General features: G+C 42.9%; 1 protein-coding gene across 8 annotated transcripts in view; it reads left to right on the top strand.

The window, feature by feature from the left end:
* The window catches only part of CTBP1 (C-terminal binding protein 1), a 368,238-nt gene that overhangs the window by 268,261 nt on the left and 74,718 nt on the right, over positions 1–25,259 (top strand). Inside the window, exon 1 of one of the 8 annotated variants that reach the window (XM_038753252.1) lies at positions 5,174–5,192. The exons of the other annotated variants lie outside the window; for them this stretch is intronic. Coding sequence (XP_038609180.1) covers positions 5,189–5,192 — 4 coding nt within the window. The 5' untranslated portion in view covers positions 5,174–5,188. Of the gene's footprint in view, positions 1–5,173; positions 5,193–25,259 lie in introns of those variants that run through there. 8 annotated transcript variants of the gene reach the window in all.

The raw sequence follows: 25,259 nt of genomic DNA, 5'->3' as shown, positions 1-25,259 counted from the left end.
TTGAAAGGTAGCCGTACTTCTATCGGCATCTCGTCTTTAGTACACTGGTGGTATGAAAGCACCACATTAGGTGGAGTCAATGGGCCTCTTATCAGATCTCAAGTCATGTTAACTAGACAAACCACCACCATAGATGCCAACCCCAGGGAGTCAAATGATGGCACCTCCTCCTCCCAACACAGGCTTTTGAGCCAAACTTCAAATTTAGATAGATTGTGAGCCCTGTATGAGACAGGGACCGGATCCAATCTGATAATTGGACCCAAGAAGCAGCGTGGCTCAGTGGAAAGAGCACGGGCTTGGGAGTCAGAGGTCATGGGTTCTAATCCCGGCTCCCCCACATTCATTCATTCAGTCGTATTTATTGAGCTCTTACTGTGTGCAGAGCACTGTACTAAGCGCTTGGGAAGTACAAGTTGGCAACATATAGAGACGGTCCCTACCCAACAATGGGCTCACAGTCTTGGGGTGGAGGGGGGGAGATAGACAACAAAACTAAACATGTTGACAGGTGTCAATCGTCAGAACAAATAGAATTATATGCACATCATTAACAAAATAAACAGAATAGTAAATATGTATAAGTAAAATAAATAGAGTAATAAATCTGTACAAATATATACAAGTGCTGTGGGGAGGGGAAGGAGGTAGGGTGGGGGGATGGAGAGGAAAAAGGGGCTCAGTCTGCCGTGTGACCTTGGGCAAGTCACTTAACTTCTCTGAGCCTCAGTTACCTCATCTGTAAAATGGGGATTAAGACTGTGAGCCCCACGTGGGACAACATGATCACCTCGTATCCCTCCCCAGCGCTTAGAACAGTGCTTTGCACATAGTAAGCGCTTTAACAAATGCCATCATTATTATTATGATGATCTTACAGCTACCCTAACACTTATAAGTGTTAATGCATGCCTTTATTATTATATTCAAGTAAAAATTTAACCTAATCATTTGATTCCAATAGCAGTCTAGATTAAGTATGGAATTTTTCCTTCGTAGTTCCATTTTTTTTAATCCTATTTGGCATAGGGCTCCCAGTTTTGCTCCCTACTTTACTCCCTACTTTACAGATGAGGTAACTGAGTCACAGAGAAGTGAAACCACTTGTCCAAGATCACACAGCAGGCAAGTGGAAGAGCTGAGATTAGAACCCAGGTCCTTCGGTCTCCCAGGCCTGTTCTCTATCCATTAGGCCACACAGCTTCTCATTATTTACTATTGGGAAAATGTGATAGAAATCATATTCTATGTAATATAGATATTAATACATAAAATGGTACCTTTCTGATGGGAAACAAGCACTGACTAAAATAGTTGTATACTAATTAGTTGTAGGTGAAAATTAAGGATTGTTGATTTGGTTGTAGTTGGAGAGTTAGCCAAATCGGTAGCAGAATCACTTCAATCAATGGCATTTATTGAGCATTTACTGTATGCAGAGCACTGTACTAAGCTCTTGGGAGAGTACAGTATGACAGAGTTGGTAGACACATTCCCTGCCCACAACGAGCATAAGGCAGAGAATATTTAGGTAAGAAAACAAACAGATAAGCCACTGGCAACACACACCTTGCAAAGGCAGGAAACATACGTGAGGTTTTTGTTATGTTGTCGTTGTTTGTTTGTGTGCATGGTTGGGGAGGTTTGAGGAGAGGGGCTGGAAAATATAAGTGCTTGTGAGACTATAGTATTCCCACACATACTCTAGCACAAGTGGTCTAGAGTAAGGGTGGCGAAGCAGGTCGTAACCTTCTGTCTGTGATTGAATCTACACGTTAAGCAGGTGCATGTTCTTGAATAATCAAGCATTCATTCATTTAATTGTATTTATTGAGCACTTACTGTGTGCAAAGCACTGTACTAAGAGTGGGACTAAATTGAAGCACCCCCCTGAATGTAGGCTATCAAGTTCCCAAGATGGTGTACCGGCCTTTGAATCCTTTTTTTCACTCATCAAACCGCATCACCTGATGAATTCTTCCATCAGGAATGGCAGGCGAGCATCGATCTTGAGGCCCAGAGCCTGTATGAAGATGTTAGAGTTCTAGTTTTGTGTAGGCCACACGTGGGTTTTGCCACATTTGGGCCCCTTATCTGTGGCCTAGTAAACTTGTTTATATAGTAATAATAATAATAATAATAGCAGTAATAGTTGGGGTATTTGTTAAATGCTTACTATGTGCTAGGCACTGTACTAAGCTCTGGGTTGGACACAGTCCCTGTCCATTGTGGGGCTCACAGGCTTATTCCCCATTTTACAGATGAGGTAACTGAGGCTCAGAGAAGCGAAGCGACTTGCACCGGGCCTCACAGCAGCATGCGGTGGAGTCAGGATTAGAACCCATGACTTTCTAACTCCCAGGACCATGCTCTGTCCACTAAGCCATGCTGCTTCTCAACAGTGTAACCCATTACACGGTCCTCTCTCCAAACCTCCTAGCCAAGACTAGGTCGAATTGGAGTGGCTAACGCTTTTGTAACGAGGGGGTGTCAGTTTTGACAAAGCCAAAGTTAAGGAAAACTTGTATTGGGTAATGCACGCTTTAACCCGCTGTTTCTTTTGACGTCACATTACCTTCCTTCCACATAGGTGCTCTCAGTCTCAACAATCCTTAATTCTCAGAGAGCATGATGGACAAACTGCATAGTGAGAACATGCAATATGGAAGAACCGGGGGCGAGTATATCCATTTTCATATGACGGCAGTAGCTGAAACGGTCCACGCCCCAGTCCTTTAACTGAATTAACTGTACATTTTTTGTCTGTATTTTAAAATAAATATTTCAAATACTTTAAATCTTTGCCTTCCCCCAATTATTTTTTGAAAGCTTAATTCTAGGATTTTAATACGTGTCTGTATTTCTTCTTTTGCCCTGCATGATCAGTGTGTGTTGTAAGTTTTTTCACTGGCATTATCACTATTTTCTCAGGGATGTTTTTCAGCCTCCTGCAGACTCTTCTGTGGGTTCCTCTTATTCTTCCCGGCATTTATTTCTTCATTGTGCGCCTTCCCACTTCCTAGTACTTGATTCGAAAAACTTATTCCTTGGTTCAGACGGCCCTTGGCAGTGTTTCCTCAGAGGAAAGAGCAGGGGACTGGATGTCAGTTGACCTGGGGTTAGTTCCCTGTCTGTTACCAGCCTGCTAGGTCATCTTGGCAAGTCACTTAACCACTTTAGGTTTCAGTTTGCTCATCTTTAAATGGGGATAAAATAGATTGTTAGCCCCGTGTAAGACAGGGACTGTGAGCGATCAGTAACTTTCTATCTGCCCCAGTGCTTAACACATAGTAAGCACTTAGTCAGTGCCATAGTTATTAACTGGACTTAGAACTAGCACCTATAGGTATGGCATACTATCATGCCCAAAACTAACCATCTTAGAAAATGACTTCATCAGTCAATCAAAGGTATTTATTGAGCACCTATGGCGTGCAGAACACTGTACCAAGTGCTCCAGAGAGGGAAATACTTCATTTCAGTAGTGTGGAGTTTAACTCAGCTGCATGATGTTTTTTTTTAATGGTGTTTATCTTCCATATTTTTCCCTAAAGAATGATTTTTTGTATGCCCTTTTATGAATACAGGGAATGGCAAGTTGATTATAATAGCTGATCTGGGGGAGTTCAGAGTTTTGTGTATGCAGTTTCCCTAGTATCTGCTAAGAGAATTTTAGTTTCACTATAGCAGATTGACTTGTACAGTCCTCATCCATGTCAGCTTGTCAGTCAAAGTAAACGTTTTGAGCTCCTCAGTTAATTGGGGATGAGATGACTGACCTTCTTAAGCATGGGTGATAGTCTTAAATAATGGCTTTCTTCAGCTTGCTGTATTTGGTTTGTATTCAAGTGTTCCCTTCTCTTTGTCTATACAATTTTCCCCATGTAACAGCTCTCCCTTCAATCTGTATCTGTGGAGCATTGTATATCTCCTACTTTCAGAGTGTCAGCCTTACGCTCTATGGATTCTTGACACCAGTATTGATGCTCTTTTTTTGAGAGGGCCATAGGTCTTGTTCTGGAAATTATTTGGGGATCATAATTGCATGACCAATAATAATAATAATGGCATTTGTTAAGCGCATACTATATGCTGAGTACTGTTCTATCATTGGTATCACAAGGTATCACAAGAATGCTGGGGCCCTTTACATTTCTGTGTTAGATTGTAATTGCTTTTTCTCACTTTAAAACTTGTCTGATCACTCTATCTTTTAGCTACTTTTCCTTTTGGCTCTGATCACCTCACGTGAGTCTGCTGAAGAGAAAGTACTTTAGTTGAACTGTAATAGGAAGTGAGAGGTCCATAGAGGACGTTTCTGAAAATGGGGAAGATTGGAGTAGGCAACTCTCAGCAACAGTTTTATATGCTTTCTCTTCTGAGTGGAACATTGGTGGGTTTTTTTTTTTTGTTTTAAATTGTATAGGTGAGCAGAGCCTATGAAGCATTGGACTCTTAATCTTCTTGTGTATACTGAAATAATGTTTGCAAGTAATCAGTTCTTATTCAGAGTGGAGTCTCCAGTGGTTCTGGAGTTCAGTGATTCTGTTACGGTGTCTCATCAAGAGCTGACTGCAAAGGAAATGGTAGATTTTCCATTTTGGTCAGGCTGACTTCTACAATATGGTACAGTTGCTAAGAACAGATCATGACTCTAAATTTATGTGCTTCTTATGTGTTTATGGTTTCACTAGTGGTCTCTATATTTTGGCAATAGGAAGGATTAAGTAAAAATTAGGAAATAACATTAAGTTGAGAAGACACATGGGTATTGAAACCATAAAAAAGTTGATCAAGTATTCTTGATTACTTTGTATTTTTCTCCATGAGTTTTTTTTTCTCACTACCCTGTAGATATTAGTAGTTTAGCCCTGAATGTACTCTGATTGTGGAATCTGAATTTCTTGAATTTTCCTTCGGCATTTATGCTTGTTTCCTTCTCTTCTTGTGCCTCATAGACTTCACAATATCTCTGGCTCTCTAAAGTCATCTTTCTGCATCTCAAAAAGTCCAATGCAGTGCAACTAAAAAATCTACTTCTCCATTAAGCTGGTCTCCCTGTACCCTCTCCCCACCACAACTCAACACATGACCTCTTTTGTGCCAGAATAAAAGAGCCCTTCTCATCACATCACCTTCATTTGAATGCCATCCTGTCCATCTGCCCGAACAGACAGCAACAGAAGGAATGGGTAACAACATCCTGTACTAATCCAGTACTGGTATCTAAAGAGCCAAGGATAACAATTGTCCAATCACACATAATGGTGTGCCTAGTGTGGGCTAATGTCTGTGTGGGGCTGAGGTGTGACCATGGGGAGCATATCATTGGAGTGTGATCTCTCTAGTGTGTCACACCCCATCTAATGCTTATGATGCTGTGCCGACAGAGGGGTGTACAAGGCCCTGAGGCAGTATAACCGATTTGGGGGTTCAGTCACATGGGTAGGTGTCATCAGTTGTATTTACTGAGCTCTTTCTGAGTGCAGAGCACTGTAGGGAAGCACTTGGGAGAGTACAACTTAAAGGTGGTGGTAGGTGCGTTCCCTGCCCACCGTGAGCTACCAGTCTAGAAGGTCATGTTCTGATTGTCATTCATATATATATGATTTTATTTAATTGTGTATGGCCTTACAGCACCAAAAAAAGGTGTATCCTTAAACAGGTGGTCAATACCTGGACCATTTTCAATGGTCATGCTCCAGTGGCATTTGGAAATCTCCTAGTTTTCATCCGTCCTGAACTTTGTCTTTTTGTGGATTTTAGTGAATCTGCGTAGTTGAGAAGGGAAAAGCATCTCCATTGTTCCCCGATTCCTTTGTTCAAATAAGGAAACGAAGCGAACAAGGTGTTGTGGCAAATACCTGGGCCCCTTCAGCTTACGTTCATTTGTAATAAACTCTCCTCTCTGGTCCAGGGCTTCCAGAATCCTGCCAAGGATCTTTGGCAGGCAAACCTACCACCCCTTTATCTACCAGCTTTATCCTCTATCTGGACAATTGTGGTCTACGGTTTAATCTTAGGGAAGGGCCTGACTCTGACACCTGCAATCAGGGAGCCCAGGTTGTAGGCCCGGTTCAGTTTCACAAATCGGGTCTTTCCTGCTGAAGCTGATCTGTCCGTCCACGGCAAAGGTTTCCCACCAAAGTACCAACTAGCAGTGTGGCCTAGCTGAAATAGAGCCCGGGCTTGGGAGTCCGAGGACTTGGTCCTTAGCCTAGCTCTGCCACTTGCCTGCTAGGTGACCTTGGGTAAGTCACTTCACTTCTCTGATCCTCAGAATCCCCAAAATAAGTCGTGGCTGCCTAGGCAAGTGCCATCCCAACGTCAGCACTGTGTTGCCTTTACTTCGGCCGGAAAAGGGTCTTGCCTCGGCCTCTTCCGTTTGACATGCTGCCGTCCCACGTGTCCACTCACTCACTGGATTCCATCCCACAGCAGGACAAGAGAGAGTGAGCCACATCGTATGGACCGCTCTCCTGGAATCGGTTCGTCCTCACTGACACTCGGTCCCTGAGTCCCAGGATCCGGTCACTTTTGAGAGGCGACTCCATCACTCTACCCCAGCCTGCCTCTTTCTGGTCCATCGAAGGGGTTGAGAAGGGGAAAAAAATTGGCAGTGGCCTTCTCCGCCAGATCACCGGAGTCTGCATTGTGTGCTACCTGTAGCGTGGCATGTACCGAGTTGTCCAATTCCATCGTTCTGGGCAGTGAGGACGGTGGGTGCCTGAATTGATTCCATTGGGTCTTATCGAAATCTTTCTTAGAGCTTAGGAAGATTACAAAGTCATTAAGAACGACACTTGTTCTGTACACTAGGCCAAGTTGAATCCAGTGGAGTAGTGGAAGGCCAACCTGTTGAGTGTGGCAAGTGATGAATATTAAAATGCTAGGAAAGCACTTAATTTTGACTGTTTTACCCGTGTTCCCATTAGTGTTTCAAACCTTTCACAGCTTTGGATGTAAGATGTGCTGTCCTGCGGAGCGTTGAGTAAAATTTAAAAGGTATTGTTGGCTAGTCTCTGAAGAACTTTAATACTTTCAGAAGAGCTTATGTCTTCTGTCCCATTTACCTCTATTATAGTGTCACATTCTTCAGTTGTTTTTAAGATCTCATCCTCATCTTGAGTAAACTTCAAGAGCAACTAGAATTCTGTTCCCTGGCTGCCTTATTTAAAATGTAGCCTTGGGGAAAAACCGCATCACTTAAAATACTAGAAGTTTGTCATTTCCTTACTTTTAGGCAGGTAGAGATAAAAGGTAAGTGATTTGTCATAGATTATATACACAAATCTGGGACTAGGAGGCAGGTCCATGTCCATGCAGGGTAGAGCTTAGTCCATAAAATCTCCCTTTGTTCTGGGACGACTTCCTTTTTTCAGACAGATAATACCTTAGTTTTTTTATAGCTCGTTTATTCTCAAAGGGCTCTCACATTATCTCAGATTTGCCCTCATAACAACCCTGTGAGGTCAGTAGAAGAGCAGGTAATATCCCCATTTTGCAGAGGAGGAAACTGATGTACAAGAGCAGTTAAGATGTGCCCGAGTTCAAACAGCCAGCTGTGATTTCTTCCATGGCCCTGTCCTGCCTCACCTGGCAAATTGTGCCACTGTCCAAACTGTTCTTATTTGATATTAGCATCCTTAGGTTAGCTTTGCCATCCCAAAGTCACTCTAATGTGGCTGGTCATTATCTTGGAAACTCACTTCCTCTCTGTCCCTCCTTTTGCTATGCCTAACTGGTGAACACTCACAATAGCCCTCGTTGCTGGCCAACCATGAGAAGCTTGGCTTAGTGAATGGAGCATGAGCCTAGGAGTCAGAAGGTCGTGGGTTCTAATCCCAGCTCTGCCACTTGTCTGCTGTGTGATCCTGGGCAAATCACTTCACTTCTCTGGGCCTCAGTTACCTCATCTGTAAAATGGAGTTTGAGGCTGTGAGCCCCACATGAGGCAGGGACTGCGTCCAATTCAATTTGCTTGCATCTACCCCATCACTGGTATACAGTGCCTGGCACAAAGTAAGCATTTAACCAAGACCATCATCAACCACGCACACTTTTGCACACCTTTTGCCTCCACCTCCCCCTCACTCCCCACATCGAGCCCCTTCTCTGTCCAGTCCCTTGCCAACCTACGAGATCATTGTGGCGATAAATGAGCTAATTTCGACTTCTTAACAACCTAAATGTTTAGGTCTGTCTGGTGACCACCATCCGTCCACCCATTCCTGTCCCCAATCCCTGGTTACAGATTTGTCAAAGCCGGTCATCAGTGGCTCGCCCCGCCCCTTCACTAGTGCCGACTGATTCCTTGCCTCGCCACAGTCTCGGCGATGGTTCCGAAACTCAGGCCAGGGCCCTCCCAGGCTGTTGTCAGCGCCATCACTTGCACCGCTCCTGCTTCATCTTTGGATCTGTAGTCTAACACCCTCTCACAAAGCCCTCTGGTCTACTCCTCCGTTACATTTTCAACTATCGCTGCCGCAACCAAGCCGGCGAAGCAGTGCAGTCTAATGGAAAGAGCATGGACCTAGGACTTCTGCTACTTGGACAAATCCCTTAGCTTCTCCGGGCCTCAGTTTCTTCATCTGGAAAATGAGGGTTCAATATCTGTTCTTCCTCCTTTGGATTCTTAGTCCCTTGTGTCTGTTACATTGTTCTATTGTAGTCTTCCAAGCCTTTAGTACAGTGCTCTGCACACATTAAACGCTCAATAAATGACTGACTGATGACCTGATTGTCTATCTACCCCAGCACGTGGCACAAAGAGCCCTTAAATGTACCATTATTATTATTGTTGCTGTTCTGCAGAGATTCACAGCCAAAAGCTGTATTCTCTTACCTGAGTATCAATGTGCAGATGGATTACGAAGGAGGAAATGGAAAAAGATGGCAAGGATGACTTTGTGGAAACTGGCAGTGTGTGACATATAGACCTGCATAGCCCCAAGCCACCTGATCTGTTCTGGATCGGATCATTTGTATTTCTGTGTGGGAACAGGTTAAGTGTGTAAGAGTTCTGCTGTAGCATGGCACTTCTTTTTTAATTTTTCTTTATCCTTCCTTCCCAATTGCTTCCTCCCCCAGCCCTTTTCACCCTGCCAGGAGGAACAGAAACTTCAGTACCTCGTACTTACTGCTTCCCGCTTCGAGACTCAGATCCTCTTGGGACTTCCCAAGGACCAAGCCAGACCCAGGAAAAGGTGCCATGAGAAAGGAGCATCTGAGATGGATAAACAGACTATGTCTGTGCTTAGAGCTCAGGAGAAGATAGCTAGCCTGCCAGGGTGGGTGCAGAATGTATGCAAAATGCAGTACTTAGGCAGGTCTGGATGTGACGCCAACATCTTGTAAGCTCCTTGAGGGCAGGGGCATGCGCTAGTGGGTAGAGTATGGGCTTGGGAGTCAGAGGACCTGGGTTCTAGTCCAGTTGTCTGCTGTGTGACCTTGGACAAGTCACTGCATTTCTCTGTGCCTAAGTTACTTCATCTGGAAAGTGGGAATTAGGCAGTGAGCCCCACATGGGGCAGGGATACATTTGCTTGACTCCACCCCAGCGCTTAGTGCAGTGCCTAGCATTCATTCAGTCAGTCATATTTGTTGAGCGCTTACTATGTGCAGAGCACTGTACTAAGTGCTTGGGGAGTACAAGTTGGCAACATATAGAGATGGTCCCTACCCAACAGTGAGTTCACAGTCTAGAAGGGGGAGACAGACAACAAAACAAAACGTATTAACAAAATAAATAGAATAGTAAATATGTACACTTACACATAGTTAAGCACATAGTGAGTGCTTAACAAATACCACTATTATTACATGCCACATTGATATTTGTGGGAATTGATGGAAGAAAGTTTCAGAAGTTAGGCGCTGACCTAAAAATCCGTGCCGGGCGTCAGATTTTCCCTGCCAGCATCGTCTCAGAATCCCCCACTTCAAAGCCCACAGATTTTTCTTTGCTCACCAACGAAGGAATGAAGCCTAAATAATACCACTCTTTCTAAGTACACTGGAATGCAACCATTTGTTTGTTGCATTTGGGCAAGCTGATTAGTGTGTATCTCCCCTGGCTCTTAGAACAGTGCCTGGAGCATAGTAAGCCCTTACCAAATACCATAAAAATAAATAAATAGCATTAAATGGTAGATTTCTAATACTCTTTCATCAGTGCCTTTACTTGGTTCAGGAGACAAAGCAACCACCTCTATTGTGGTCTGCAGTCTAACAGGAAACATGCAGAGATAAAACCTCCTCTCCACTGCTTATTCATCCCATTCCTTTTCTCCTCCTCTTCTCCTTCTTCTCTTTCTTTATATGTATGTATAATATAATTTATGACCAGACAGGCAAACTTCAACTGAGAGGTGATATTGCTTCAATCAATCAATGGTATTTATCGAGCACTTGGTATGTGCAGAGCACTATACTATGTCCTTGAGAGAGTACAGCACAACAGAATTAGCAGATATGTTCCCTGGCCATAATGAGCTTCATTCATTCAGTCGTATTTGTTGAGCACTTACCGTGTGCAGAGCACTGTGTTAAGCATTTGGGAGAGTACCGTATAACAAGAAACAGACACATTCCCTGCTCACAATGAGCTTCTAGAGAGGAATTTGCAGTCCAGAGACAAACATTCAGTCTAGAGAGGAGTTTACAGTCTAGAAATGAGCTTTAAGTCTCGAAGAGCTTCTGTGCCTGCTGGGTCATAGGGGTAGATTAATCAACGGTATTTATTGATCGCTTGCTATGTGCAGAGCACCGTACTGTGCACCTTGGATGGCTATCTGTTAGGTCTCTCTGGATTCATTTTGCAGCTTCATTTCAACAACGGCGGATAGGTACCTGATATTTTCTTTACCCCTCGGTGTTTTCGTTTAGAATCAAAAATATTGTGCACATATCGCTAGCACAGCTAGATGGTAGTGAATTAAAGCCTGTGAAAGCTTGCATTGTAATATGAAATTAATTGCTTTTATCAGCTAGCAGTTATTGAGAACTCACTTGATGCAGAACAGTTAATATAAAAGTAGGCTTCCATTAGAATGAATGCCATTAGAATGAATTAGTCACATTTAACACAATAAACATTTTCCCAGTCCCCCATTAACCTCTTGGATCTATTGATTTTTTTAAGAGAGGGTGAAATGCCGGTAGTGACTTTTTCAAATCCAACCCCAATCCATGGCTCACTTAGAGAAACAATTAAAGCTGTCAACATTTTTGATTGTAGTATGCTGGGTGCCCTAACCCAGTATAAAAAAATTTATATCTGAATCTAGAAAACGTAACCAATTGCCTTTTTCTAGCTTCTAGCCATTGCTAGTGCCCACGGCAGAGAGTGTGTCTGCTTATACTCTCCCAAGCGCTTAGTACAGTGCTCTACACCACAGTAAGCACTCAATAAATAAAATTGAGTGAATGAATACATGTTGCTTTTTCCCCAGCTTTCTCAACCGTCAGCCACCATCATTTTTTCTTTTTCTCTCTGCTTGCCAGCCTTGCCACCCCTCTGTTGCAGGTGATGCAACTGTCTTGTCATATTGAGGCCACCAGAAATGAATTATCTTTCATGCAGCGCCTTTTGGAATTCCAGTTTGGTTCAGGACTCTGTCAGAGATTATACAGGAAGAACCAGAGACTGGGTTTAGTTTGTCTGCCTGTCAGATTCATCCTTTGACTCTTCTAACTCCATCTCCTATCAAAACCCTGTTGCATATGCTAGGAGCTCTTGTCTTATTCTTTCGAGTTGTCTCCAACCCATAGCGACTCCAGGGACACATCTCTCCCAGAACATCCATCTGCAATTATTCTGGTAGTGTATCCATAGAATTTTCTTTGTAAAAATATGGAAGTGGTTTAACACAGGCTTCTTGCACGCACTAAACTTGAGTCTCTGCCCTTTATCCTCTGCCGTGCCACTGTTGCCCAGACCAGGTGAGATTTGACTTGTATCAGATTGCCTTCTACTTGCTAGCCACTGGCCAATCTAGGAATAATAATAATAATGGCATTTATTAAGTGCTTACTATGTGCAAAGCACTGTTCTAAGCACTGGGGAGGTTACAAGGTGATTAGGCTGTCCTACGGGGGGCTCACAGTCTTAATCCAAGTTTACGGATGAGGTAACTGAGGCACAGAGAAGTAAAGTGACTTGCCCAAAGTCACACAGCTGACAGTTGGCAGAGCTGGAATTCGAACCCGTGACCTCTGACTCCAAAGCCCGGGCTCTTTCCACTGAGCCACACTGCTTCTCTATTATGTATAATATATATAGGAATGGAGTGGGTACACCACTGCTTGACCCTCCCTCCCTTAATTGAAACTGTAGAGTATTGGAAACTCTCCAGGTGCGGTCCTGAGAGGGATAGGAGCTGTAGTGCTCTTTAAAGATGTGGTGAATTCCTACTATGCCCATGAATATCCATGTATCTGCTCTCTAATGTGAGATCCGCTGGGACCTGAGAACTTGTGGGCCGGGCCTGGCGAAGGATGGCAGCCTAGCCACTTGCCACATCACTGAGGCTCCTTCTTGGAGGGGCCCTGGAGAGCCAGAACCCAGGGAACAGGTGCAGGCCTTGGGCAAGGAGTCGGGCTGGGGGGAGGGAGGGAGGGAAAAAGAGGGGAAGAGAGAGAGACTGAGAGAGAGAGAGAGAAGGAACACCTGTTTCCCACAGCCTGGCTACATGATCATCTTCCAGAAGGTTTATTTAAGGACTGCCCTTATTTATGCAGCAGTGCAGCTCGGCTGATCTTTGCATGGTCATAGTGTGGAGGAGTCTGTCATCTGCTCGAGTCATTTCAGCCGCACCTGGGTACATGGTTAAACTCGCACCACCAGTGAGATCTTCCCACACAGCGTGGAAGCAGCGTGGCCTAGTGGATCCTAGTATGGGCTTGGGAGTCAGAAGGTCATCCTGGCTCCGCCACTTTTCATTCATTCATTCAATCGTATTTATTGAGCACTTTCTGTGTGCAGAGTACTGTACTAAGCGCTTGGGAAGTACAAGTTGGCGACATAGAGAGACGGTCCCTACCCAGCAGGGGCTCGCCACTTGTCTGCTCTGTGACCTGGGGCAAGTCACTTAACTGCCTTGGGCCTCAGATCCCTCATCTGTGAAATGGGGATTAAGGCCATGAACCCTATGTGGGACAGGGACTGTGTCCATCCTGATTACCTTGTACCTACCCCAGTGCTTAGAACAGTGCCGTAATTATTGAGCTCGTTGTGAGCAGGGAATGTCACTGTTTATTGTTATATTGTACTTTTCCAAAGTGCTTAGTAAAGTGCTCTGCGCACAGTAAGTGCTTGATAAATAAGATTGAATGAATGAATAATTATTATTAACACAGAGAGTAGATATACAGATGGGTAGCTGGAGCTCTCAGAGTTTAGCATGCTTTGTTCTCGACTCTGCCGTTGCCAATCTCTTCCTCCCTCTTGGCTCCTGCCTGAAACTACGTATTTCCTTCAGTTTCCTCTAGACCGTAAGCTTCCTCTAAGCTGTAAGCTGGTTGTCAGTTGGGAGTGTGACTGTTTATTGTTCTGTTGTACTTTCCCAAGCACTTTGGTACAGTGCTGTGCACACAGTAAGAGCTTCAAAATATACAAGTGATTATCTGGAACTATGCTCACTAGGGCCCCAATGCAGTTAATAGGTGGGGAGCCTTTGGAGTTAAAGAATGTGTTTTAATAAGATTTGAATTAGCCCTATGCGTGGACATCAAACTGTGTAGGAATTGTGACTTAATTGCATTGCCTATTGCTGTAAGTAAACCTTAATGCAGCTATTCCTTGGAATTCAACCCTTCCAAAGCCTCTTTCTTTAAGAAACGTGCCATTACCTGTTGTTGTACCTTAGGCTGGTGGCCAGTGTTATCTGTGAGAAGTCTTCAGCTAAGTGTATAACTTCCCTATTATAAGTAAACCCTCCAAAAGCTTCTCAGTTTTTCTTCAGTTAATAATATTTATTGAGGAGAATACTGAGAAACAGAGTGGCTTAGTGGATGGAGCCTGGGCCTAGGAATCAGAAGGACCTGTGTTTTAATCCTAGCTCCTTCACTTGTCTGCTCCTGTGTGTTGGGCAAGTTACTTGACTTCTCTGTGCCTCAGTTCCCTCATCTGTAAAATGGGGATTAAGATCTTGAGTTCCTTGTGGGACATGGGCTGTGTCCAGCCTGATTAGCTTGTATCTACCCCAGTGCTTAGTAAAGTATGTAGTAAGCACATAAGTACAACAAAGAAAAAAAATCACCGCGTGCAGAGCACTTTATTAAGGACTTGAAGGCAGGATTTCACCACTGTCTTCTCTCTCCTTCCCAGCATAGGCATGATGGACATCATCCTTGACCTCAGTGAGCTTAAAGCCTTTTTGGCGAGACAGACACTAAAATATTTTACAGATGGGCATGAAGGCTAAACTAATAAGGAATGTCAGATATGTGCCTAAATCTTCTGAGTGATTGTGAGTACTTAGGTGTCTAGCTAAGGCAGAAGTGCCAAAGTGGAAGCTGGAAACTATAACCTGGTGAGTAGTTAGAGATTAGTCAGGGAAAGCTTCGTGGAGGAGACATGATTTCAGAAAGACTGAAGATGAGAAGAGTTGTCTGTAAGTTTGGAAGTGAGAGATAGGACCCAATGTCCTTGGCAGGAGAAATGAAACCCTTCTAGACTGAGAGCCCGTTGTTGGGTAGGGACCGTCTCTATATGTTGCCAACTTGTACTTCCCAAGTGCTTAGTACAGTGCTGTGCACACAGTAAGCGCTCAATAAATATGATTGAACGAATGAATGGTGGGGAAGGTTTTCTTGAGAGGAGAGTGAGAACTAGGGTGTAATGGGAGAAGAGAGTGGATATATAGGAGAGAAAGAGAGCTGATTGATGGCCTTTAAGCTAATGGTGGGGAATTTCTGCTTGATGCAGAGGGGAATGGACAACCACTGGTTGTTTTTGAGGAGCGAGGAGGTGCATGCAAAATTATATGTTGTAAAAATGACCTGGGTGAAGGGAAATATAGACCGGAGAGGGGAGATATCGGAAGCAGAGAGGTTACAGAGGAGCCTCGCGCAGTTGTTGAATCAGGATGTGACAAGTGCCATGACCAGCATGTTGGGCAGTTTGGATAGAGAGAAAGGGACAGAATCTGGATAAACTGGCATTCTTTGGTCGGCAGGTCGAATCTGTGGATTGAACAAGAGGGCAGAATTAAGGATTAGTCAGGAGTATTTATTGCGTACGTACTATGTGCAACACCCCATCCCGATGCCACGGGTGCAGGAATCAGAGAGGATGGTGTTATAATCTACTCGTGAGAGGAAAGTTAGGGGGACAAGCGAGTCAGTCAGTAAGTCAGGCAGTCATATTGAGGGTTTACTGTGTGCAGAGCACTGTACTTAGTGCTTGGGAGAGCACACTATAACAATAACAGATACATTCCCTGCCCACAATGAGCTTACAGTCTAGAGGGATAATAATAATGATGATGATATTTATAATGATGGCATTTATTAAGCACTTACTATGTGCTGTTCTAAGCACTGTTCTAAGCACTGGGGAGGTTACAAGGTGATCAAGTTGTCCCACGGGGGGCTCACAGTCTTAATCCCCATTTTACAGCTGAGGTAACTGAGGCACAGAGAAGTTAAGTGACTTGGCCAAAGTCACACAGCTGACAATTGGCAGAGCTGGGGCTTGAACCCACGACCTCTGACTCCAAAGCCCGTGCTCTTTCGATTGAGCCACTCTGCATCTCTGGCATTTGTTAAGCACTTACTACATGTGAAGCTCTGTCCTAAGCGCTGGATGTTTACATAATTACCGTGGGGCTGGGAGTGGGGGATGAATATTGGGAGCAAGTCAGGGTGACACAGAAGAGGGTGGGAGAAGAGGAAAGGAGGGCTTAGTCAGGGAAGGCCTGTTGTGCCTTCACTAAGGCTTTGAAGTTGTGGGAAGAAGAGCTCAGTTGTGAACATTTTGGGCTTGGGGTGCTGGCATGGCATCCATGTAGAGAGGGTTTAGGAGCAGAAGGAAGCGTGAGATTGCACAGAGGGAGATGCAGGGTGGATGGTAGGATAGATTAAGGAGTCATCCACGTAGAAGTAAGAGTTACAGCCTTTGGAGCCGATGAACTTGCCATAGGAGTTGGTGGCTACTAAGAGAAGGGGACCTAGAATGTAGTTGGCTATGGAAGACAATGGAGAAGCCAGCAAAAGAGATTGAGAATAAAACAATAAAAACTGAGACTGAGAATAAAAACAATAATAATTGGTGGTATTTAAGTGCATGCTTTATGCAAGCACTGTACGTAAGCTCTGGGGTAGATACAGGATAATTGGGTCCCACATGGGGGTCACAGTCTCAGTAGGAGGGAGAACAGGTATTGAATCCTCATTTTGCAGAAGGAACTGAGACACAGAGGAACTGAAGTGACTTGTCCAAGGTCACACAGCAGGTATGTGGTGAAACTGGGATTAAGACTCAGGTCCTTTGACACCCAGGCCCATTCTCTTTCCACTACACTGCTTCCCTGGCCTGGAATGGCCAGAGAAATACGAAGAGAACAAGGAGAGTTCGGCTTGGGAAGCAGTGCGGCCTAGTGGATAGAGCACAGGTCTGGGAGTTAGAAGGACGTGCCTTCTAATCCTGGCACTGGCACTTGTCTGCTGTGTGACCTTGGGTAAGTTACTGAAATTCTCTTAGCCTCAGTTCCCTCTTCTGCAAAATGGGGATTGAGACTATGAGCACCCATGTGGGACATGGACCACGTTTCCCAACCTGATTAACTCGTAGCTACCCCAGCACTTGGTACAGTGTCTAGTATATAGCAAGCACTCAACAAATGCCATATTTAAAAACGTAGAGTGTCAGTAAAATGTTGTAGCTTATTTAGATTACTATCTCCCCCTCTAGTCTGTAAATTTGTTGGGGCAGGGAACTTGCTTACCAAATCTTTATTGTACCCTCACAAGCGCTCAGTGCAGTATTCTGGGCACCCAGTAAGTACTCAATAAATTTCCCTGATTGTTAGAGGCCAGAAAGTAGAAGCAGTAGGTGTAATACAACTCTTTCTTATTTGCTCTAAGCCTTTAGTATAGTTCTGTGCTTACTATAAACAGCAAATATTGATCAATCCATCAATCGGTGGTATTTACTGCATGCTTACTATGTGCAGAGCACTGTACTAAGCACTTGGGAGAGTACAGTACAGCAGAATTAGCAGAAACATGCCTTGCCCATAATGAGTTTACAGTCTAGAGGGTGCAAAGTGGTTCCCTTCCAAAATCCATAAACACACTCTCCATCTCTGACTGATCCTCTTTTAAGCATTTCAATCACAGTCCCTTTTTTTAACGTTGAATGCAATCCATTTGCACTCATCCATTTCCAATCCATTTGCACCTTGATTATGCCTATGATCTCCCAGTAACTTTTTGTTTGTCCTATATAAATAATTATTTTAAAACCCAGAATATCAAAAGAATATGAAACAGCTGTCCCTGTTTTTACTAGAGAGAGTAAATAAACGATTGGGATGGAAAGCTCAGACAAAAGTGCACACTGTTCTTTTTTAATGCAGAGGTTGCGTTCTTGAAAAAGTATTTTTTTTTAAATGGTATTTGTTAAGCACTTACTAAGTGCCAGATACTGTGCTACGTACTGGGGCTTAATATAAGATGATCAGGTTGGGCACAGTCCCTGTCCCACATGGGTCTCACAGTCTTGATCTCCATTTTACAGATGAGTCAGCTGAAGTCCAGAGAAGTGAAGTGACTTGCCCAAGGCCACACAGCTGACAAATTGTGGGGCCAGGATTAAAACCCAGGGCCTTGTGATTCCCAGACCAGTATTTTGTCTACTGGGCCTTGCTGCTTCTCTTGCAGTGTAGTACTCGCCTCACATCCAATGCCTTGTGCATTCACACAACCATTCCTTCCGACACCACGGAACACTGTATAATAATAATGATGGTATTTGTTAAGCTCTTACTATGTGCAAAGCACTGTTCTAAACGCTGCAAGGTAATCTGGTTGTCCCACGTGGGGCTCAGTCTTCAACCCCATTTTACAGATGAGGTAACTGAGGCACAGAGAAGTTAAGTGACTTGCCCAAAGTCACATAGCTGACAAGCAGCGGAGCTGGGATTAGAACCCATGACCTCTGACTCCCAAGCCTGTGCTCTTTCCAGAGCCACACTGCCTCTCTGTATCCAAACAGTTGTGTGTCATCCGACAAGTGTGTTGTAATTCTGTCATCCTGCCCTGTCCGAAACATCTGGTGGAAAACAGGAGTTTCTTGAATGTGTCTGTCTATTGTTATATTGTACTCTCCCAAGCACTTAGTACAGTGCTCTGCACACAGTAAGCGCTCAATAAATAAAACTGACTACCTTGACTGAATTGAGTATTCTCCGCTTGCTTTACCTAAATACCATCAATGAATTGATTATTTTCAAGCACTTACTGTGTGCAGAGCACTGTCCTAAACGCTTGGGAGAGTTGTGCTGGTTCTTGCTTAGTGTTAGAACTGTCAGTGAAATTCAGAGAGTTGTTGCTAGTCTCTCCCAAAAGTATCATCCTGGTGCGTGGATGTGGGGTGTAAATTGTTTTTTAGGAATATATTTGATTTTAGACAACTGGCAAGTTGAAAACAGACCCCAAACAAACTTATCTGTTAGCTACATGTTTCTGTCAAAGCCTTATGTCAGTTAATTGGTGTGCAGAACACTAATTAAATGCGTAGAACATTTAATTCTCATTCTTAGCAAAGCAAGCAGACCAGTGAAGGACAATTGAGGGAGTACTGAAAATAAAGTCAATTTTTTCCTCTGGCAAATCCAGCAATGATAAGCATCTTTTGGAGGCAAATCAAGCTATTTGCATTACTTCCCTGGGTGGGTCCTAAGTTCATGTCCTTCTTCATGCTAAGCAGCACCAAAGTTTGAACTTTGCATTTTTTGATATTTCATGAAACCATAAAAGTCTAGGGCAGTGATATTCGTTAAATACCACTAGCGAAACTGTAATCGGGGTTAAAAAAAGTCTTCTAATTGCATTCATAAAAAGCTCATAAAGACTGGTAAAGAAAAAAGATCCACCTACTACTTTTCTAAAAAAACTGCATGTAGTTTCCCCCAAAGTCTCTGTTTCTACCTTAAAGAAGAGATTCAAGTCTCATTAATCATTCACCCAATTCAGTCCCACTTTTTTAATGGGTCACTAAATAAAAGTCACTCTCATGGAAGATCAGAAGACAATGTACATTTGGTTTGTAATGGAGATATTCTATTCAGAATTATTATCGTAAACAATGAAATTGAGAATAGTATAAAATATAGGGTGGATGCATTAATTTTTATGTTTTCACCCTCATTTTCATCTGTGCCAATTAAAGTCTGCTAATGAGAGCAATTATTAGTATACATTTCAAATAACTGAGATTTCACTACTGCAAAATACATTTTCAGTATAAAGACATTCTAATGGAGATTTTATTCAGGGTAGCCATAGCTCCAAAAGTATTGAATAACATTTCTTCTCCTGTTGAATCAGCAATAAGCCAAAGAACCCTAATTTGATAACCTTTGGGTTGAGAAAGACATTGGCCATTTTTCCTCTCCTGTTAGATAAAAGCCCTTCTTCCACAAATTCTCTTACACTCTTTCATCCCATTGTAGCAAGATTGAAGTGAATGAGTATTAGCAACAGTTAAAACCAAAAAAATTCCCTGAGAAAATACTTTTGCTGGTTTAATTTTTTTTCATAAGTCTTGTTAAATTATTAGAAAATGTTGGAGGTTGTCAGCTTCTCTTGGGATACTAAGTTCAGTAAATTTCATTTCCCATAGGTCTTTTAACCCCTTTTATGTCCAGTGTTTCTTTGAAATTAACTAGAAACTATGTTGACAGTCACATTCCAGAAAAATAGCTTGGGATTATTTTGAAAGAATTTTATTAATTCATTTTCAGCTCTAGACTGGGCTGCCACTCTTTAGAGAATGTCTAATTGTGCTTTACTTCAGTGTAGCTTTTCTTTGGTTTACCATTTAGACAGAGTCTTTTCCTATTAATATCGATCTATCCACCCCTCTTTTATAAGGCTAATGGGCTTGCTAATCAACTAAAGGTTTATTAATGTTTCCCTTTGCTTCCTCTCTTTGCAAATAAATGCCCTCTAGGAATTTGGTTGAAGACTGTGTGAGTTCACCTAAATCACGAGTATGGCCAACTAGTAACATAAAGATATGAGGCTGCCAGTTGGACTCTAGGAAAGTGCTGTTCAGTTAGGGAAGGCATCCAGGAGGAGGTGGGATTTCAGAAGGACTTTGTAGGTGGGGAGAGCTGAGGTTTGGTGGGTTGGAAGGGAGAAGTAGTCCCAGGTAGGAGGAAGAGGATGGCCAAGGGGCTGAAATTGAGCACGAGAGCAGTAAGGAGTGCAGGCTGAGATGGAGTGGAAATCAGTGGGTGTAAAACTAAGAGGGAGAGTGCCTTAATAATACCAATAGCAATTATGGTACGTGTTAAGCGCTTACTATGTGCCAAGCACTGTTCTAAGCTCTGGGAGAGATAGAAGTTAATCAGGTTGGACACAGTCCCTGTCCCACATGGTGGGGCTCATACTCTGAATCCCCATTTTTTTTTTACAGATGAGGTAACTGAGGCCCAGAGAAGTGAAGTGACTTGCCCAAGGTCACACGGCAGGCACATGGTGGAGCCGGGATTAGAACCCAGTTCCTTCTGACTTCCAGGCCGGGCTCTATCCAGTAAGCCACGCTGCTTCTGCCCTTGGTCAGGAGTTTCTACTTGGTGAGGGCTTGTTGAGGGAATGTGTCTACCAACTCTCTTATATTGTTCTCTCCCAAGTAATAATAATAATAATAATGGTATTTGTTAAACACTTACTATGTGCCAAGCCCTGTTCTAAACACTGGGGTAAGTACATGATAAGTGGGTTTGACACAGCCCCTGGCCCACATAAGGCTTACAGCCTTAGTCCCCATTTTACAGATGAGGTAACTGAGGCCCAGAGAAGTTGTGATGGGCCCAAGGTTACACAGCAGACATGTGGCTCTGCATAAAAGCACTCAGTAAGTAGCATGGATTGATTGAAAGGGATCGGTGACCCCTTTCTGAACAGCAGAGAGCAAGACAAGGTGGAGGGGGTGAAACTAGAGACAGGGAGTCAGAGGAAGCTAATAGTGTAGTGTAGCCCATTTGTGAGCATGGCCTGGATTAGGAAGGTGGCCATTTGGATGGAGTAATAATAATAATAATGATGGCATTTATTAAGCACTTACTATGTGCAAAGCACTGTCCTAAGCGCTGGGGAGGTTACAAGGTCATCAGGTTGCCTTCAGCGGGGCTCACAGTATTAATCCCCATTTTACAGATGAGGGACCTGAGGCCCAGAGAAGTTAAGTGACTTGCCAAAGTAAGCTTGTCATGGGCAGGGAATGTTGGCTAATTCTGTTTTATGCTCCCAAGCACTTAGTACAGTGCTTTGCTACACATTGTAAATGCTCAATAAATACCATTGAGTGAGTGATTGATAGAAGGGACAGGTTCATGTAAAGTTTGGAGGAAAATGCATTAGAGTTAGTACACTTAGTACAGTGCTGTGCACACAGTAAGCGCTCAATAAATACGATTGATGATGATTAGAGTTGAGAGACAAGGGATCAAAGACATTATCCACATTGCGTGTCTCTGGGATAGGGAGGTCAGTAATGTTGTCGCCTGTGATGGGAAAGTTAGGTGGAGGTGTGAATGCTCATACTATTATATTGTTTTGTGGTTTATCACAGCATGATAGGACAGAGCCTCTAACTAAAAGGGGAAAAAACCTGTAGGAGAGTTGAAAACTGGCTTGGTCAAGTTCTTGTGTTTGATTTTGTGGGGGGGGTTTTTATTGCCCAAATTTAGTTTTATGAGTCTGGGCATGCTTGCTATGTAGCTCCCTCTGCTAAATTGGCTTCATTTCACAAGTAGAAATATTTCTTTTTAGAAAAGGCATTAAAGACTGACTTGGTTATTAAGGAAAGTAGGGTAGGGTTTACCCTCTATTTTAATGCTCTTTTAAGGGAAAAAAAAACCTCTTTTCCCTTAATCCCCAACTCTCCAGGGAAAGCTTATGAATAAAAAGTAGTTTGGTGAATAAAGAACTTTAATTTCAGCCCCATTTTGACTATAATTTCTGATGTGCATATTTTTAAAAATAAAGGAATGTACCCAATATCTTTTCTTTGAAAACATTGGAAATCAAATCACTCCTTTATATTAATCTGTTCGACTAAATCTGATCACTTTTAAACATTTCAATTCTAAATTGTCCTGAGTTGCCAAGGACAACTAGGGTTTAGCATTTTAGTTCTTGTTCAGGTTCTTCTCAGTCATTATAAGCTGAATGATGGGTTCCCCATTTCCCCTTACCATGGAGGTGAGGAATAATTTTCTCTGACTTGGTAAATTGGGTTATGCATCAGTACCAGAGGAGAGTTGTCTTCCCACAGTCCTTTATTTCTTTTTTCGTAAGCCAGAGTGTATTGGAAGAAACAATTGAAATTTCCTTCCCACAGTCTTTGCGTGTGCCCTGTCCCCTATTAGAAATTTCTTCCCACTACCTCTTCAAAAATCTGTTTATCTTTTAACTTTATTACCTTCAGGTTATGAAGCTTTTCCTATTTGCCCTCAATAAAATGCATCCTGGCTCTTCTTGGGCCTCTAGTCCAAAATTTTCCATCCCTTGTCCCATTTTACAATCTCACTGATCTCCTAACACTCCTTGATGAGCATTGTAACTAACTTGCACCGAAATCTTAACATTCCATTTTGCTACTTATTTATATCTCTGCTACTTGTTTATATCTCTAGAGAAGCAGCATGGCTCAGTGGAAGAATCACGGGCTTGGGAGTCAGAGGTCATGGGTCCTAATCCGTTCTAATCCCTCACTGCCATTTGTCGGCTGTGTGACTTAGGGCAAGTCACTTAACTTCTCTGTGCCTCAGTTCCCTCATCTGTAAAATGGGGGTTAAGACTGTGAGGCCCACATGGGACAACCTCCAGTGCTTAGAACAGTGCTTGGCACATAGTAAGTGCTTAACAAATACCATTATTATACTTCCATACTGCGAGCCTGTTGTTGGGTAGGGACCATCTCTATATGTTGCCGACTTGTACTTCCCAAGCACTTTGTGCAATGCTCTGCACACAGTAAGCGCTCAATAAACACGATTGAATGAATGAATTATCCTGTTTGGGGGAAAGGTTGGACTGATAAAATATTGTAAAATGTCCATGCTTTCCAGAGCTCTCTAATGCTACATGATCTTGAATATTCTGGTAGGAAGATAAATTTCAGTTACAGGTGAAAGTTGGTATTTATTTGAATGTGCGTGCTGAATACCGATTTTCAAAGTGTTCTTAGTTGGTCCATAAGGGCTAAGTTGAAAAACGCTTCTTGAAAAATAATAATAATAATGATAGTAATGGTATTTGTTAAACGCTATGTGCCAGGCACTTTACTAAGCACCGGGGTGGAAACAAGCAAATTGGTTTGAGCATAGTCCCTGACCTGCAAAGGGCTCACAGTCGTATATCCCATTTTACTGATGAGGCAACTGAGGCACAGAGAAGTGAAGTGACTTTGCCTAAGGTCACACAGCAGACAAGTGGCTGAGCCAGGATTAGAACCATTGACCTTTGAAAATGTTGGAAATCAAATCACTCCTTTATATTAATTATATTAATCCCATGCCCATGTGCAGTCCTCTGTGCCATGCTGCAAAGACAGAACTGATATTAAAGTACTTCTAGATATTACCAGAATATCGCAGGACTGAAAAGTGAACAATTTCCATTACTCGGGGTGGTAAATAGTGAAGCCGTTCAGCTCTCTTTCTGCCATTCCTTTGTTGATTTACTCCCCCACCTAGACCTCCCGCTTTGCTCCTCTAATGCCAACCTAACCTGGACCTTGATCTCCTCTGTCTCGCTGCCCACCCTTTACCCATGTCCTCCTGTTTCATATACAACAGACCCCCACGTTCTCCATCTGAAAACCCTTCCTCAAATCATATCTTCTTCAGGGGGCCTTCCCCAACAAAGCCCCTATTTCCCTTACTCCCTTTCCCTTTCGCCTCACCTATGTACTAGGATTTTGTACCTTTTGAGCACTGGATATTTTGATAGTCACCCCATCATCAGCCCCACAGCACTTACAGATATGTACATTTCCATAATTTATTTTATTACAGCTCTCCCCCTCTAGACATTTAAGCTCATGTTGGACAGGGAACTTGTCTGCCAACTCTGTGGCACTGTACTCTCCCAAGTGCTTAGTATAGTGCTCTGAACATAGTAAGTGCTTAGTAAATACCATTGATTGGTTGTACTCCCCAAACTTTTTAGTACAGTGCTCTGCCTCCTTTTAGCGCTCAATAGATGCTATTGCTTGATTGATACTAAAAACACCTCTTCTCCCTCTCCATTAGCCTGTGAGCCCCATGTGGGTTAGAGACTGTGTCTAATCTGATTGTCTTGTATCTACCACAGTGCTTAGCACAGAGCACACCACAGTTATCCTTTATTATTTTTAGGAACTTTACTTGTGTCTGTCTTCCCTCCTAAACTGTAAGGTTCTTGAGGACAAGAATAACACTTTATAACACTTTGATGCTCTCCCAAGAAAATTAGTGCCATGCTTTGCCCATGGTAAGTGCTCAATAAATGCTATAGAGTGATGGATTGATATAATTTTTAGCACATAAGTCAAAGTGATATAACTCTATTAATAATAATAATATTATTATATAATTTTTAGCACATAAGTCCAAATGATATGATAGCTCTCTATTCTATTCTAGGACCTGAGGAGAGGGGAAGGACAAACAAGCCTATCATCTCTAACAGTGATATTACTGTGGGATAATATAGGGAAGATTAAAAAAAGAAAAAAGGAAAAAATACCACCCATTTCCCCTCTGTCCTCTTCCTGTGTTTCATTTTAAGGCACTTTTAGACTTGCTAGCTCACATGTATCCACGTTCTCACTTTTATTTGAGAATCTGGTGAGGAGACATTGAGGTTATAAAATGAATTGCCTAATTTGTATCCACACTCTGTAGGGAAATTGAAAACTTTGCTAAATTGTTTTGTGAAAATCAGCCATCTTCAAACTCTTGAATAGCAAATTGATGGAAGATGGGTTGTCTCATGGTGAAGGCAAAATGTTTTCAGTTCTGTGTAAACAGCATTCCTGC

Source organism: Tachyglossus aculeatus, chromosome 10 (assembly GCF_015852505.1).
Source record: "Tachyglossus aculeatus isolate mTacAcu1 chromosome 10, mTacAcu1.pri, whole genome shotgun sequence".
NCBI classification, from domain to species: domain Eukaryota; kingdom Metazoa; phylum Chordata; class Mammalia; order Monotremata; family Tachyglossidae; genus Tachyglossus; species Tachyglossus aculeatus.
This window is presented reverse-complemented; position numbering and strand designations above follow the sequence as displayed.